The 14658-nt window shown below is 38.2% G+C and overlaps 1 protein-coding gene and 1 long non-coding RNA gene across 3 annotated transcripts; one reads left to right on the forward strand and one right to left on the reverse strand.

Annotated features, from left to right (window-relative positions):
• Positions 1-178: 178 nt before the first annotated feature.
• LOC143725756 (protein-glutamine gamma-glutamyltransferase K-like) lies at positions 179-10504 on the forward strand. 2 transcript variants are annotated; one of them, XM_077218480.1, is made up of 15 exons: positions 194-325; positions 4923-5075; positions 5399-5487; positions 6612-6803; positions 6922-7173; positions 7292-7410; positions 7572-7679; positions 7816-7993; positions 8083-8221; positions 8301-8493; positions 8583-8736; positions 8985-9269; positions 9423-9583; positions 9668-9804; positions 9948-10504. In XM_077218480.1, coding segments are annotated over exons 2-15 (2157 nt in total). In that variant the 5' UTR covers positions 194-325; positions 4923-5073; the 3' UTR covers positions 10096-10504. The 2 variants fall into 2 exon arrangements, with proteins under 2 accessions (XP_077074596.1, XP_077074595.1); XM_077218481.1 differs by lacking the exon at positions 4923-5075 and having other exon boundaries at positions 179-325.
• On the reverse strand, positions 4896-11131 carry LOC143725758 (uncharacterized). The gene is made up of 3 exons (XR_013198327.1): positions 11074-11131; positions 10918-10987; positions 4896-4968 (listed from the first exon to the last, which is right to left on the reverse strand). It is a non-coding gene; the product is annotated as an uncharacterized LOC143725758 (long non-coding RNA).
• Between the last annotated feature and the right edge of the window lie 3527 nt (positions 11132-14658).

Below are 14658 nucleotides of genomic sequence, written 5' to 3' on the forward strand. Positions count from 1 at the left end.
AAAAATATTGACAATGTTTTATTTTGCGTGCAATTTCAGTTTTGTGTAATGTGATCATCGTGGAGTATTATGTGTAAAATAGCAAAAATATCATTCATTCATACACACATGACGGTGATTTAAACCTAATTCACTTCAATAAAGATAACTATACATGCTATTCTTGGTATGAGCATCAAGGTGTGGTGGCGCTGCAGTGCAAATTCCAGTCATGTTTTGTACATGTTAACTCATGTAAACAAGTTAACAAGATTTGTAGATAAAATGTTAACGTTGGAGGCCATTGATCTGCGCGCAAAGTCCTTGAAATCCATTATGTGTTAAGGTAAGGCATGTTATTCCCAATTATGTTTTGTGGCTGAGTTGTTATAGATCTGCGTGACTCTCGATGTCTTAGGCCTAATTGCACGGAGGAATTATGGTATACCTCTGTACTAGCCTGACGAGTAATTTAACCCTTGTTCAAGTGAACTCAAAGACAGCCTATTTATAGGCTATTTGTGGATGGCTGTTTGCTGTTTGACTTATCAATTTGTGTCGATAAAGTATAATAGGGTGAATCATGTAGTGCTTGCATAGTGCACACTTGTAGCTGTTATGTATCTGTGGAAGTCCTTGAAATGAATGGGTTTCATAGTGCAGCGCCACGCATTCCACGTCCTGTCTGAAAGGCGCTTCAGTCCTCGGCACGCGCAAGTGCGCGAACATCAAACCCCCCCAAAAAACTAAAACAAGTGGGCTCCCCCAAAGGACGCGGTATAGTTCGAACACTGATTATGATAAGTCTGTAGTATTTCTGGGTAATAATAATAATCTGGACCAACATTCAAAATGGAGTTGTTGAATTATCTAACATCCATTATGAAAGCTATGCCTAATGTATGTTGCAATAATATTCAAATTATAATAAATGTATATATAAACACACCAATCCCTACGTGTCATTTACAGCGGGAGTGTATATTCAGTGGGTTGGACTATACGTGTGTGCAAGTTTACTTGAGTGTAGGCATCCAAATTTGAGTCATTCACATGAATCTAAGTATTTCAGATATGTAATGATATATTATATATTCTAGGGGCTCTATATTCTAGCTGAGCCCCCAGAGTGAGTTTTTATTTTTATTTTAGAACATTATATTGGAACATCGCTTTTATTTAATTTTTTTCACACATTTGTTAATTATATCATGAACTATATAATATATTCCAATTATAAAATATGTGGCAGTGAATGTGTTTCGTCATTTAAACACCTGATGGCATGCAGTGGGCGCCGCCATGTTAATTTGAACTACAATTTAGAGAACTGCATTTTTCGAATTTACATCACGTAAATTCATCCATTTTTCCCAAAATACATTAGTGGCCTGTGAAATGGAAGAAAAATACAGTACATTTTTAGTTTCCTACACAATGCATATCTAAAATGAATAAAACACTTCGTCAAATTATAATTGAAAGGATTATTATTGCAGCTTCCATCAGTTTATGGAATTTGTAACCAACTATAAATGTCTATTTAAATGTCTGAAACCTAATATAAACATGTGGTTAAAAACACTGATAGTGCAGCAGATTAGTAAACAAAAAATCGTTCACTTTGATATACAAGCATGAAATTTGGCAAAGATACTATCTAAGGGTCACTATTTTGGAAAAAGGCATTGGCCACTCAAAAATTCAATATTGCGGCCATTTTCAAAGATGGCCACCATTCATGTTGAATATTAATTATTTAAATTGTTCAAATGGTGATACAAGCTTAAAATTAGGCCGAAATACTCTTCAAGGAACACTCTTTTGGAAAAAGGTATGTGCCACTCAAAAATTCAGGATGGCGGCCATTTTCAAGTTGGTCACCATTTCTGTCAAATAGTCATAATGTCTGCTTTGTCTGCCTCCTCTCCTTTGACCTGTCCGGCTCAGTTAAACTTGCCAGGGATATAAATTCCCCGCCGGCATAGCTCTCAGGTTGATTGGAGTACACAAGCCTCTACACCATGGCAAGATGCAGTCCACAGAGAGGAAGGGCCACTGTTAGAAAAAGGAAGTCGCCAGTAAAAATTCAGGATGGAAAACATTTTTGAAGATGGCTGCCATTCCTGTCCTATGTTCATTGCCACTGTTTCCAAATAGTGATACAGAAAATATGCCACAAATACTCTGTTAAGGTCACTTTTTGGAAAAATTGGATGGCCAAATAAAAAATTCAAGATGGAGACCTTTTCCAAGATGGCCGTCATTTCGGTAATATGTACACTGATGCACACATGCATGTTAGCAAAAATACTCTAATGGCCACACTTTTAGAAAAAGGCAATCGCAAAAATTCAAGATTAATTTTTCAAGGTGGGTGTTGCTTAAATAGTGTACTCCGTTGGGTTAAATTATTGAGTTAAAAGGAAGGAATGAAAAAAAAAAAAAATTACTGATTGGTTTAGTTCTGTTGCTTCTGGGCACGAAGTAACTATGTATTGTTGAACCGAAGTCGACAATTCTCGTGACACTTCGCTTGGTTCCTACTCAAAATAGCTTCTATACGACCACCTTCATCCAGTCGTTCCAGGTCCAGGGTCATTGGCATTTTATTGATTTTGTGAAAAAGTGGAATGTTGGTGGCAATCATTTTATAGCCATCATGTTGAGAAACGTGATGGGTAGGTGGTGATTGGAGGGGCTCCTTTGTGTCTGTCTGAGAAAGACAACATTTCATCCAATCAGTTGGCCTCTTGGCTGACATGGGATTTTCATTTGCCGTTTTGGGGGTTTGTTGTCCGATTAAGGCCGAGAGGTTATCCTTTTACCACCTCAATCATAGACACAGTACACATTCAGGTATGGGATACAACTAGGTTCGGATCACCTACACCTAGCCCGATCATTCATCCAGTGCCATTTAAGTCCCGTGTGATCTGCACACTTTACAGGTAACCATACATGAACAAGTCATGTATCGCCCCGCTTACCCTTGGCTCGGCTCTCTAACTACATCTAGGTGCGGCTATCTAACTACATCTATTACTAGCTAATTGATGAGGGGCTGTTAGACAGCATTTGGGACACTAAACTTAGCTATACTATTACTACTAGTCAAGAACTACAGTGTAAGTAAAACTAGATCAGCTGACACGGAACCCCATGCTGAGTTTCACAGCAGTGAAGTCACCAGTGTGCCCTGGTTGTGTAATGATGTTCACTCTATTAAACAAAACCTTCCTTAACACATTAAATTGAGCTCTGACAGAAATGGTGTCCATCTTGAAAATGGTCACCATCTTGAATTTTTGAGTGGCACACACCTTTTTCCATGAGAATGTTCCTTGAAGAATATTTGTACCAAATTTGATGATAGCATCACCTTTTGAAAAACTGATGTAAGGATTCAAGAGAAATAGTAGCCATCTTGACAAAATGGCCACCTTGTTGAATTTTTGTGGGTGGCCAACACCTTTTTCCAAAATGTGACCCTTAGAGTGTATCTGTGCCAAATTTCATGCTTGTATACCAATTTGAACGATTCTCTTGAAATATGTCATTAATCTGCTGCACTATGAATAGTTGTGATACGAAAAGCACTGAGCATGTTCGTCTCTGGCTCAGCACGTTTGAATTATCAGTGACTCACTGAATGTTGTAATCACACCGTCAAACTGTGATTACAATAATCGTATGCATATAATATATATATATATATATATATTTTATATTGTATATAAAAGAGACAAACAAAATACAGACAAATCAATTCTAATTTTATTCAACTTTTACTGATCATATAATTTGCAATGAAAAGAACTATATTAAACTAGAACAATCCTAAATTAAAGCATTTTCACATTTGACCCAATTTAAAGTAATAACAAAAAATTAAATATAAAGCAAACTTATATAATATATATATATACACACTCAACAACAGTAGCAAATACTCATATAGAGTACCTTATAAAGGTAGAGGTAGCTGTCTGATGGGAAAATATTAGTTTCTTTTGGGTAAAGACATGGTTATGTTAATGTGTAATCACAAGCTGATCTGCAAATCTATTGCGTGCTGGGAAAATATACTTCTTGCTCTACATCAAGATCACTGGTTTTGTATAACTCACACCCCTAATTGTAGTGTGCTTACTTTACAGATCTGCATGATGAGAGAATTTTAATCTCTGTATCTGTTCACAGAATTGAATCCATCACCTACATCATTATTTCATTACTTAGGAACCAGTTATTCTTTTTTCCCCTGAATATATTTTTACTTATGTGTATTATCGTATTATTCTCATATACTCAAACAACTAAGCACCAGTATTATAATAACATGTCCTTGTTATGTAGCTGTTGACATCAGAACCTGTTGTACTTGTTCACAAGAATAAAGTAAATAAAGCAACTATTTTACATGAAGTGACTAAATAAGTGCATATTTAAAAACGAAGATGTACAATGTAAAACTATACATGAATTTTACCATTACACTAAGTAGTAGTAGTACACCCAGTGCATTAGCACTTACTATGCAAACCTGAAATACATACGGTGATGATGACTTATATGTTCAATTAGCAGTGACACTGTTCTACTGCCCTAAATAATCCCACATATAACAACAAATGTGTCATATTTAATTATTATTGTTGCTATGTAGGTATGTTTATGTTAGAAACACATAAACTGTATGACAATTGCAAAGCACTGTGTAATGTAAGTACAAGTAAAACTAATTCATTATCTGTTAATCACTCCTGTAACCTTGCCATGACTAGTTTGGCATTGGCATTTGGTCATTATAAATTAGCATTTCCTCCTTACTCTGTCAGTACAGACCAATTAAACTAAGACATTAATTAGACTTAAATCCCTAAACAAAACATTCAAATTAACATGTCACTCACCCAAAATCCTATCTTCTTTATCACAAGAGATGTGGAAGGGGTGGAGATAGACATGAAGTATATATATCCAGGGCTGCAGTGGAAAGAAGAGCTGGTTAAAGCAGGACTTACTGTTAACTCGCTTAAGTAAACCAAGTTCTCGGTTCAGTGTCTTTTAAACAAGGACAAGGACTAAAACATGTAAGTAATCAACTTTGACTTCACTTCAGGCTTCTTATCTGGTTTGATTTTGCACTTATTAATTGTTTTCTGGACCCTTAATAACCCACCAAAAGAAAAAGGTTAAGATGATTTACCTTGCTGCCTATTAAATGCAGCTTGAGTTCTAGAAACATGATTTGAGTGCTCATAGACTTAATATTTAAGTGAATACTTTAGAAAGGATTCAAGAGATGTTAGTTATGAATGATCCACCTGTACTTGTGCAAACAAGTGATGATCTTAATCTTAATGTATTGTATCTTTTAATTCATCCTTCAAAGTCTTTGTTTTTTTTCTGACAGGATGCCTTCTGCAATCAGCCCATGCCAAAATCTCTGCACCCTCGGCCGTTTCCCAGAGTTCAACCAGCAGGACGATGACAGCTGGAAAGGTGAATGCTGCGCACCGGATTACACCAACCCTAGTGTTAACCCATGTGCAAACTCTTATGCTAACAGTTGCACAAATCCGTGTGTAAGCTCATGCGCAAATAAATACGCAGGGCTCCAAACTATAAATATTTATTTAGGTCGCGCTGGCGTGACCACAACTTTGCCGAGCAGCGAATGCAAACAAATTGAAACCAGAACGAAAATGCGCTACTCATTTATGCTTCACGGACCGTTTATTAGTTCGGACCAATAATAGACAGCGCAGCGCCCCGAACATGCCAGTCGTGGGCCGATCTCGATCAGGATGCTTATTGGCTATTTTCACTCCCTAATATACATTTTTTCACTAGTTTTGCTTTTTAATTAATATTAAGACTTTATGAATGATAATAATTAAAGTTTCATCTTTTTTCATCATCTACACCCTAAAATTAAGCTTAGTGCTTTATTGTCAGCCCCAGTGCTACCAGATATTTTTTGTAGAACTCAGTGGCTCTGGTGCTGATGCCCTCAAATGTTAGTTTGGAGCCCCTGTGAACTTAAAATAAAACTGCACATTGTAATATATGTACGTAAAGTCTATTTATTATTAAAGAATGTGTCAGTCTTACAGTTATTTTGGGGGAAATGTTAATAATTGCATTGCAAGCTAATTTAAGGTGTGTCCCTAAATTTTCAGCTTGAGCTCCTAAAATTAAGTCAGGGGCTACAGTGCGCTCCTAGAAAAAAAGTTAGTCTAGAGCCCTGATACGTGAACCCATGCGCAAATACATACATGAACCCATGCACAAATAGATACGTGAACCAACACTCAAATCCTTGTATAAAGCCATGGGTGAACCCATGCATCAACCCATTTGTTAACCCTTGTGTTAACCCTTGCACTACTCCATACACTAAACCTTGCAACTATGTCACACTCCATGCTGTGATTATGAGACTGAGGAAGTTGTCATCAAGGAGCGCGTGGAAGATTGCACAATCAAGTGAGAAGGTGGAGGTGATCGCAAGAGTCGTAGATCGTTGTCCTGCAATGCATGATGGGAAATGTGTTATTGTAATAACGCAATGAATGATCTGTTTGATATTTAATGGGCTGTCTTCTGCCTTTTCGTTTTCTCAGAAACTGTCCTCCGGGTGAGTAAAGTCGATCTTATCAAGTGCAGGAGCGGACAGAATCGTAAGGAGCATCACACACATTGTTTCCTTGATGATCATCTCATCGTCCGTAGAGGACAGTGCTTCAATATGTGGGTTGATCTGTGCCGTCCTTTCAATCCAAGTTGTGACAAACTCCACCTGGAGCTGAAACTAGGTTAGTTACTGTATGACCTGTACGTGGATGACAATATAGGACATGCAGATACAGTATAGAGGAGGAACATGCATTTCTACGCTCACTTGAATCACTTGTTCTTCTGTGTGCTTTACAGGTCATATCCCATCAATCCGGGACGGCACTTATGTGATCGTTCCAATAGTGGAAGAATTCAAGAAAGACTGCTGGGGGGCAAAGATTGTTGAAAAGGGCCAAAACCGACTCAAACTGTGTGTGCACTCTGTTCCGACTGCTTGCGTTGGACGATACCAACTCAGTGTCGTGACTCATTGTTCAGGAGGAAGATTCACTTCACCATGTGTTCCTGAAAATGACATTTACATGCTGTTCAACCCCTGGTGTAAAGGTACACGTTTCATTACACTGAAACCTGATTATATGAAGGTTAAATTGAATGCGGAGATAAGAAAGAAAGCACGATTAAAACTTTATGAAGCTTCAAGTCCAATGTTCTCTGTTCTCAGATGACTCTGTGTACCTGCATGAAGAGGCGGAGAGAGTTGAGTATGTGCTGAACGACATGGGCAGAATCTACTATGGAACTAAACAGCAGATTGGCTGCAGGACATGGAACTTTGGTCAAGTAAGAGTTAGACTTTTGTTCATACATTCCAAATGTCAGGAAAACTCTGCAAAACCCTTGATTTCAAAAGGACTGCATGTTACAAGAAAAAACGTTACAAAAGATAGCATTCCAGATGTTTCACAATTTCTAATTTCCTCACTCTGCCATCTAAATCTTAGTTTGAGGAGGGAGTTTTGGCTGCATGCTTATATGTGCTGGAGAAGAGTTGTACCCCTTGCACAGGATGGGGAAGTCCCATCAATATTTCCAGAGGGGTGTCTGACATGGTGAGTAATCATTTTCTTTCTATCTATGTTGGAAAGCCTAACAAAACGGTCTGATTTGCTTTGTTGTAAGTATGGTACATATGCATGAAGTTACTACATAAAAAAGACAACATTTTCAACCATCTCTCCTTAACAGGTTATTGCCAACAAAGACTGTGGTGTGTTGGTGGGCAACTGGTCAAACTGCTATGGAGAAGGAACTTCTCCTACTTCCTGGTGCGGAAGCAGTGCCATCCTGAAACAATACCACAAATGTGGAGGAATACCTGTCAAATATGGACAGAGCTTGGCCTTCGCTGGAGTCACCAACACACGTAAGAGTTCAGGCAGAATGGACAGGGAGAAGATAAGGGTTGAGAAAGGGATTGATGTAATGCAGTTATTCTTCTATAATTTCTCATAGTGTTGAGATGTTTGGGCATTCCTGTTCGTCCGGTCTCAAACTTCTGTTCTGCTCATGACACCGATGTTTGTTTGACAAGTGATGTTTATTTGGATGAGAAATTTCAGCTGATTGATCACATGAACCGTGATTCAATCTGGTAAGTATCATGAACATCAACGCCAAAAGTTCCTCTGAATGTGCATGAAGTGATTGTCTTTCTTCTTCTCTTCGTGTAGGAACTACCATGTGTGGAATGAGGCCTGGATGGCTCGTCCCGACCTGCCATCTGGTTTTGGAGGTTGGCAGGTGGTTGATTCCACTCCTCAGCTGACCAGCCAGGGCTTCTTCCGCTGCGGCCCAACATCTGTTGCTGCGATCCGCAGTGGACTGACCTTCCTGAAGCATGACGTGCCCTACATTTTCGCAGAAGTGAGTTAATTCCTTTAATATGGCATTCTCTTATACAGAGATTAACATATAATGACATATAATTCCTGTTTGTCTCCTTGTGTCTCTAGGTGAACAGTGATAAAGTTTACTGGCAGAGGAAAAGTAATGGAAAATTTGGTGTTGTCCACGTTGAGAAGGATGTAGTAGGTCACTGCATCAGCACCAAGGCCGTCGGCTCAGATCAGCGTGTAGATATCACAAACCTCTACAAACACCCACTGGGTAAGAATCCATACATATGCCACAAAATACTTACATTTGAATTGGTAAAGGATGTGGTGGAACCCATGCTCCAGACAGATTAAGCCATGGTGCATATGAGGATGAGGTTTGAGTCAATAACACTCCCTATCATGTCTTTCTCATAAGAGGTGAAACGCCAAAAAAACAAAAAAACCTGGATAGTAAAAGTGGAACAAGGATCAATAATTTTAATTGTACCTTCACCTCCTCCTGCTTCCATTGATCAGGTTCTTCGGAGAAGTGTGCTGCTTTAGAGACAGCCCTTCGTCATGGCTCCAAAGGTTGCACATACCCACTCCCCTGCGCTGAGGATGTTGTCTGTGAAGTCAGCCTGAAGGATGATGGACTGTGTGTGGGAAAAGATGCCGTGCTTTGCATCAATCTAAAAAACAAATGCAGCTCACCTCGTAGCGTCACCCTCCACAGCCATGCAGCAGCCATGTACTACACTGGAGTCAGGAAGACCTTCCTGAAGAGAGACCAGACATGCATCGAGCTCAAGCCCTCTGAATGTGAGAAATGATCAAGTTTGAGTTGCAATACATGAGACCACACAGTTACTGGTGCAGCTTATGTGTAAAGTTAATAATGCAAATTAGCACACAATCTGTTAGTTATTTAAAATAGAGACTTGTAATGAAAGCATATCACTTTTCCCACTATAGGCAAACCTATGGAGTGGACCCTGAGTTATGACGAGTATAAGGAGCACCTGGTGGATCACGCCCCACTGATGCTCAACCTCTTTGGACACGTCGCTCAGACTAAGCAGATTCTGGCCACCCAGTACAGCTTCAGGCTGCGCACTCCAGATCTAGTTCTCGCTGTGAGTTTAAAGTATTCAACTTTTTCTGTTGATCAGCTGAAATAATTTAGTGCTAAATTGTGTCTTGTATGTGGTTCTTCTCAGCCTGTATCTGATGCAGTCCTGGGTCAAGAAGTGCTAGTCAAAATCACCTTCCAGAATCCACTGCCTTGTGTCTTAAAGAACGCTGTATTCCGCTTTGTGGGACTTGGACTGAAGCAACCCAGAGTTGTTAACTATGGGTATAATTAATTTAATGAATTGGTCGATTAAATACTAAATAATATTTGTATTATTCTGTTCTTAGATTCTCCAATTAATTATATACAATTATTTTAAAATATATAAATTATAGTAATATTAAATAATCCTTTTTCTTCCTCAGTGACATTGCAGGACATGCCACTGTGTGCCTGACGGAGAAGTTTGTTCCCAAGTGTCACGGCCAGCAGAAACTTCTGGCTTCATTTGACTGTCCTCAGCTCACTCAGGTGCATGGATTCACCAACCTTGTGGTCAAACAGGACTGTTAAACCAATCCAATAACCGTAAGAGAGGAAATTTCGATTAGAAAAAAAAGTGTTGTTGATTAAATGCTTCAGTAAAATTTTCCAATGTGTGTTTCACATGATTTGCAAACACTGTTTCACTTCATCTACTAAAGAAAAATGTTACAGATTGATTGTGGCCTTGGAACTTGTTTTCTAAATATTGTGATTTACATCCTGTTGATTAATAATTTCCCTTCTTTAAGAAATGTGTTGGGATATGGGATTAGTAATTCCTTCTAATGCAGATTATGATTTTGTCTGAAATTAATGCTAATAAGTAATAATGTCAATGAAAACCTTTGAAACATGTGGCTTATTTTCTCTTAATCACTTTGTTGTTAATCTTGATCTCTGTGCAGTCGCAGCATTAATAAAACATATTTTAAATGAATCATGTCTGTTTATGATGTGAAATACTGATTTATTATAAATATATAGCATAGTCATAAAATGTAATGCTCTTAAGGTAGCATACATTTTCTTTTTGATTATTGGAAAATATAGATATGAGACAAACACATTTAAATGATCAATATAAGTATAATTATTATTACAAATATTATTAGTAGGCTATAAGATAAACACATTCACAGTGTGGGCTATATGGACTTGCTTTCTACTGTAAGTGTGTTCATAACGTTTAGGCTACACATTACGACAATCGTACAATTTGTGATAAATTGTTCAATGAAAGTTGTCCTCAGTGGTGGAGAAAATGTTATTTCGTTATTCTTATATTCTCAGAAATTTAAAAATCCAAAAAAAAATCACTATACTTATAGACATAAAGTAAAATTGTCACACCTTCGAAATTCCCGCCTCTGTCAGCCAAGTCTCTGTACGCGCGCAGCTCGTGTCCATTTTGTAACGTATTCTGCTCACAAATGATAACATTTGGAGAATAAACCCTCGTGTAATAGTTTCGAAACGTTTTCAGCTGATTGGAAGCTCGTATACTACCTTAAGTTCAACTGTAGCAGAAGCTGTCTGGCACACAGCCACAATCTTTCTTGCTTGCTGAAGTTGCTGTAACTGACAGGATTTCAAAGGTGAAATATTCAGCGCCACTAGCGGCGCCAAGGGGAATTGAAAAAAAAAATCGCAATAACAATTTTGCATTTTACTTTTGATTTAAAGCCTCAGTTGTAGTTCTGTCAAAATTTATAAAGAAATTAAACCATAAATACCATGTGGCTCTTTAATGTGTTATGATAAATCGCTGTACCTATAGCCAATTCAACCAGCAGCATGTGCAGAGTGTGCACTGATCATCTCTTTTTTCTATTAGGCCTACTAGTTATAGTATGAAATAAATATGAATGAACATGAAGGTATGTTGAAAGATACAGTACAACTTATCGAAATACATTATGTCTTATGTAATGCCACCACGTCAATGTTATGTCAGATACATTTACATGTTAAAAAGCTATTCATTGACAATCAATGAGTTAATTAGAAAACAAATTAACTCTATCAACTCTATAGGAGCATTTTGGTATATCCACTATATTACATAGTCATTGTTTTTTTTTACTTGGTCTGTTCTTCACTATTTAAAAGCAGGGTTTTAGGCACGGGCGAACCAGGCAGTCGCCTGGGGCGGCATGTTTTCATGTCACATGGGAGGCGGCACGACCAGTTTTGTATTATCTATCATTTCACTGTGTGGGGAATTGGAAAATTGGCGCCCCTGCTTGCTGAGAAGGTGCCATATGTGACGCCGGTTTCACACTGCACGCGTTAGCAGTGCGTATTTTTTTCGGCGCCCATGTTAACAGATTAGAGCATTTACACACCACACACAGAGGTGGTGCGGCACATGTAGCAGGAGCACTGTATAGAGCAATACTCTATTAGTGGGCTAAAGTCAGTCACACCACCTCGACTTTCTTCAAAAATAACGCACATTTCATTCATAATATTATAAATACAGGTCTATAGTTCCTGCAAATTTTTTTTTTCTTAATTGTGTGAAATGGCTAATAAAAATAAGAAATACAAAACGATTATATGGGTCACCTCAACAAGATGAATTGGTTAAGTCTTGACTTCTGGCTGTGACTCGTGACGTGAGTGACGGCGGTGGATGGGAAATCTGTTGATTGTCGAGTGGCAAATAAACAGAGATGGAAAAGGTCAAAGCCATCAGGTGCACAATTTAGAAAAAAAAGAAAAGAAGAAGAGGAGAAACGAGCAAAAGATAAAGGTATGCAACTATGTTCTCTCTGTGGTATGACGGTATCCATGTTGTCATGAATGAAGGGCTAATATTAGCCCTTAATTGTGGGTAACTTGTCTCTTACGTTTCTTAGCCTTTTTGCTATGATGCTTGTTATGCTTATACAACAATCATTAGGTTTTAAGTCAACAAACACAAGATCTAATTTCACCATAATATTGTGCTTTGCAACAAAACTGTTACAAGACCAGTTATTATTTATTTCCATCAGTTGGGTTAACATTAGGCCCTGTAATAAGCCAATGGAATTCTCAAATCTGTAGGTAGTTTCAAGTCATGTATACTTTTCTTGACCTGAACTACAGTGGTACAATGACATTTTAATGACAAATTCATCGCTCGAAGGTGGTCTCGCCCAGGGTGTAATTCAATGCAGAACCGCCACTGAGGGTAGGTGATTTGTTCCAGATTTTTTTTTCGTTTTGTTATGCTGGTTGAAAGTCTCTTCACATCCTGATAGAAATCACTAAGTTAAATTGTCTAAAACTTCAGATTTGGATATATATATATATATATATATATATATATATATATATATATATATATATATATATATATATATATATATATATATATATCATCTATGGAAGGTGTAGGAGCGATGTGCAATGGTACGATTACCTACTTGCCTGTCAACATGTGTATTTCCATACCTCCGTGCATCATCATGTTTCATGCTATGACGTAATTTACCAACACTATCAGCTGAAATGAATCTGCAGTAGTCAGGTGGTACAGGTCAGTGCTCTTTAAGTTGTTTATGTTCATTATTATAGTAATATTATGTGCTTTGAGACATTAGGTAATTTAACGCCGTCTCTTGTCACGTGATGCTTTGCAGAATCTGCTTTGTGCATTCATGTGTTTTCAAGGAGGTGTGGCTTTGGAGACGCTCTAAAGGGAAGGGGGGATCTCATGCTTTCAAAGCTAACCTGCTATTGCTAATTGCCTTCCCTACCTCTAATGTATGTTTGAATAAACCCGTTATGAATACAAGTTTTTATGACAGCCACCTTAAAGTCACCAACGCTCTGCTGTTTCCATAGCTGAAGAGCAAAAAAACTGTGGCAGGAGCGTCATGGTAGGGGTTTGTTTCCAAGGCCAAGCAACTGCTTGCAAGCCTCACGTCAGCCAGTACAATACCAGTCATCGGGTGGATAGGTGTAAAGCACATGTTCTGTGGAGTGACAAATCTCTGTTTGACAGTTTGATGGGTGAGTCTGGGTTTGGCAGATGCCAGGGGACTTCACCTGCCTAACAACATTGTGCCATCTGTAAAGTTTGGTGGAGGAGGGATAATGGCATGGGGCTGTTTTCCAGTGAAGGGAAATCTTAGTGCTTCGATCAGCATACCAAGACATTTTGGACTATGCTTCCAACTTTGTGGGAACAGTTTGGGGAAGTACATTTTCTATTCCACCATGACTGTGCAGTACTGGAATGGAGACTGCGAATCACAAAATTTCAAGTTTCTAAAGCAACCCCCCTGTAAAGCGGGGCAGCAGTGGCTCAGTGGTTCATACAGTCCTCAAGTGTCAACTAGTCTCTCCACTGTGAAGGCCTATTTACTAAACACGTAATACGCATGTGCACGCCATCAGCGTTTTCACAAGTTTGCGTTTTTAAAGCTTGCGCAGAGATGGAAATATATATATATTATATATTTTTTTTTCTTTTTTTTTTCTCAAGTCTTGCACCTTGGAACCTATTTCAAGGTTTGCGTCCTCGAGCCACCAGGAACTGTTGTTGTGTGAATTAGCGGGCCGGAGCGCTTTAAGGGTTTTCTGTTAGAACGGTGTCGTGTAAGCGGCCCCTTAATTAATAACTAATGATCTTTGCAACGGAAGTGAATCGATCAAAACTTACTTTAGCTGGACAATAACTTTATTCTAGAGGTCCTGTAAAGCCAAAAGAATCACTGTTACTTTAATTTCCTATTATCACTGTAAAGCTGCTTTGAAACAGTCCATATTGTTAAAAGCGCTATAAATGAAGGTGACTTGACATCATTTAAAAACGTCTTTCTGCCTTTGAAAGGTTTTCTGAGTCCTCAATGGCTTTTTAAGTGGTGTATTTTCTCACATTTTGCTAATTTCCTGACCAATAATTTGTTAAAGACAATTAAAAGCTTAATGTTGAACCATTTTGGGTTTGGCCAATTTTTTGTTTAGTTTTTTGCCCAGGAGTGTACACTGTAATGTTCTAACGCTCATACACTATCTTGTTGTACGTGTTGTGCCATTACTTGTTGTACGTATAACATCATGACCATTTCGTCTACAGATTCATTATTACTCATCACA

Source organism: Siphateles boraxobius, unplaced genomic scaffold (genome assembly GCF_051911475.1).
Source record: "Siphateles boraxobius isolate OS27281-9 unplaced genomic scaffold, OSU_SipBor_1 77, whole genome shotgun sequence".
In the NCBI taxonomy this organism is placed as follows: domain Eukaryota; kingdom Metazoa; phylum Chordata; class Actinopteri; order Cypriniformes; family Leuciscidae; genus Siphateles; species Siphateles boraxobius.

What these genes read in the sequence shown, in the direction of transcription:
- LOC143725756 (XM_077218480.1), top strand. An exon ending in ATGAACCGTGATTCAATCTG is followed by an intron (nt 8,222 to 8,300) that starts GTAAGTATCATG and finishes CTCTTCGTGTAG; the next exon opens with GAACTACCATGTGTGGAATG. An exon ending in CCCAGAGTTGTTAACTATGG is followed by an intron (nt 9,805 to 9,947) that starts GTATAATTAATT and finishes TTTCTTCCTCAG; the next exon opens with TGACATTGCAGGACATGCCA.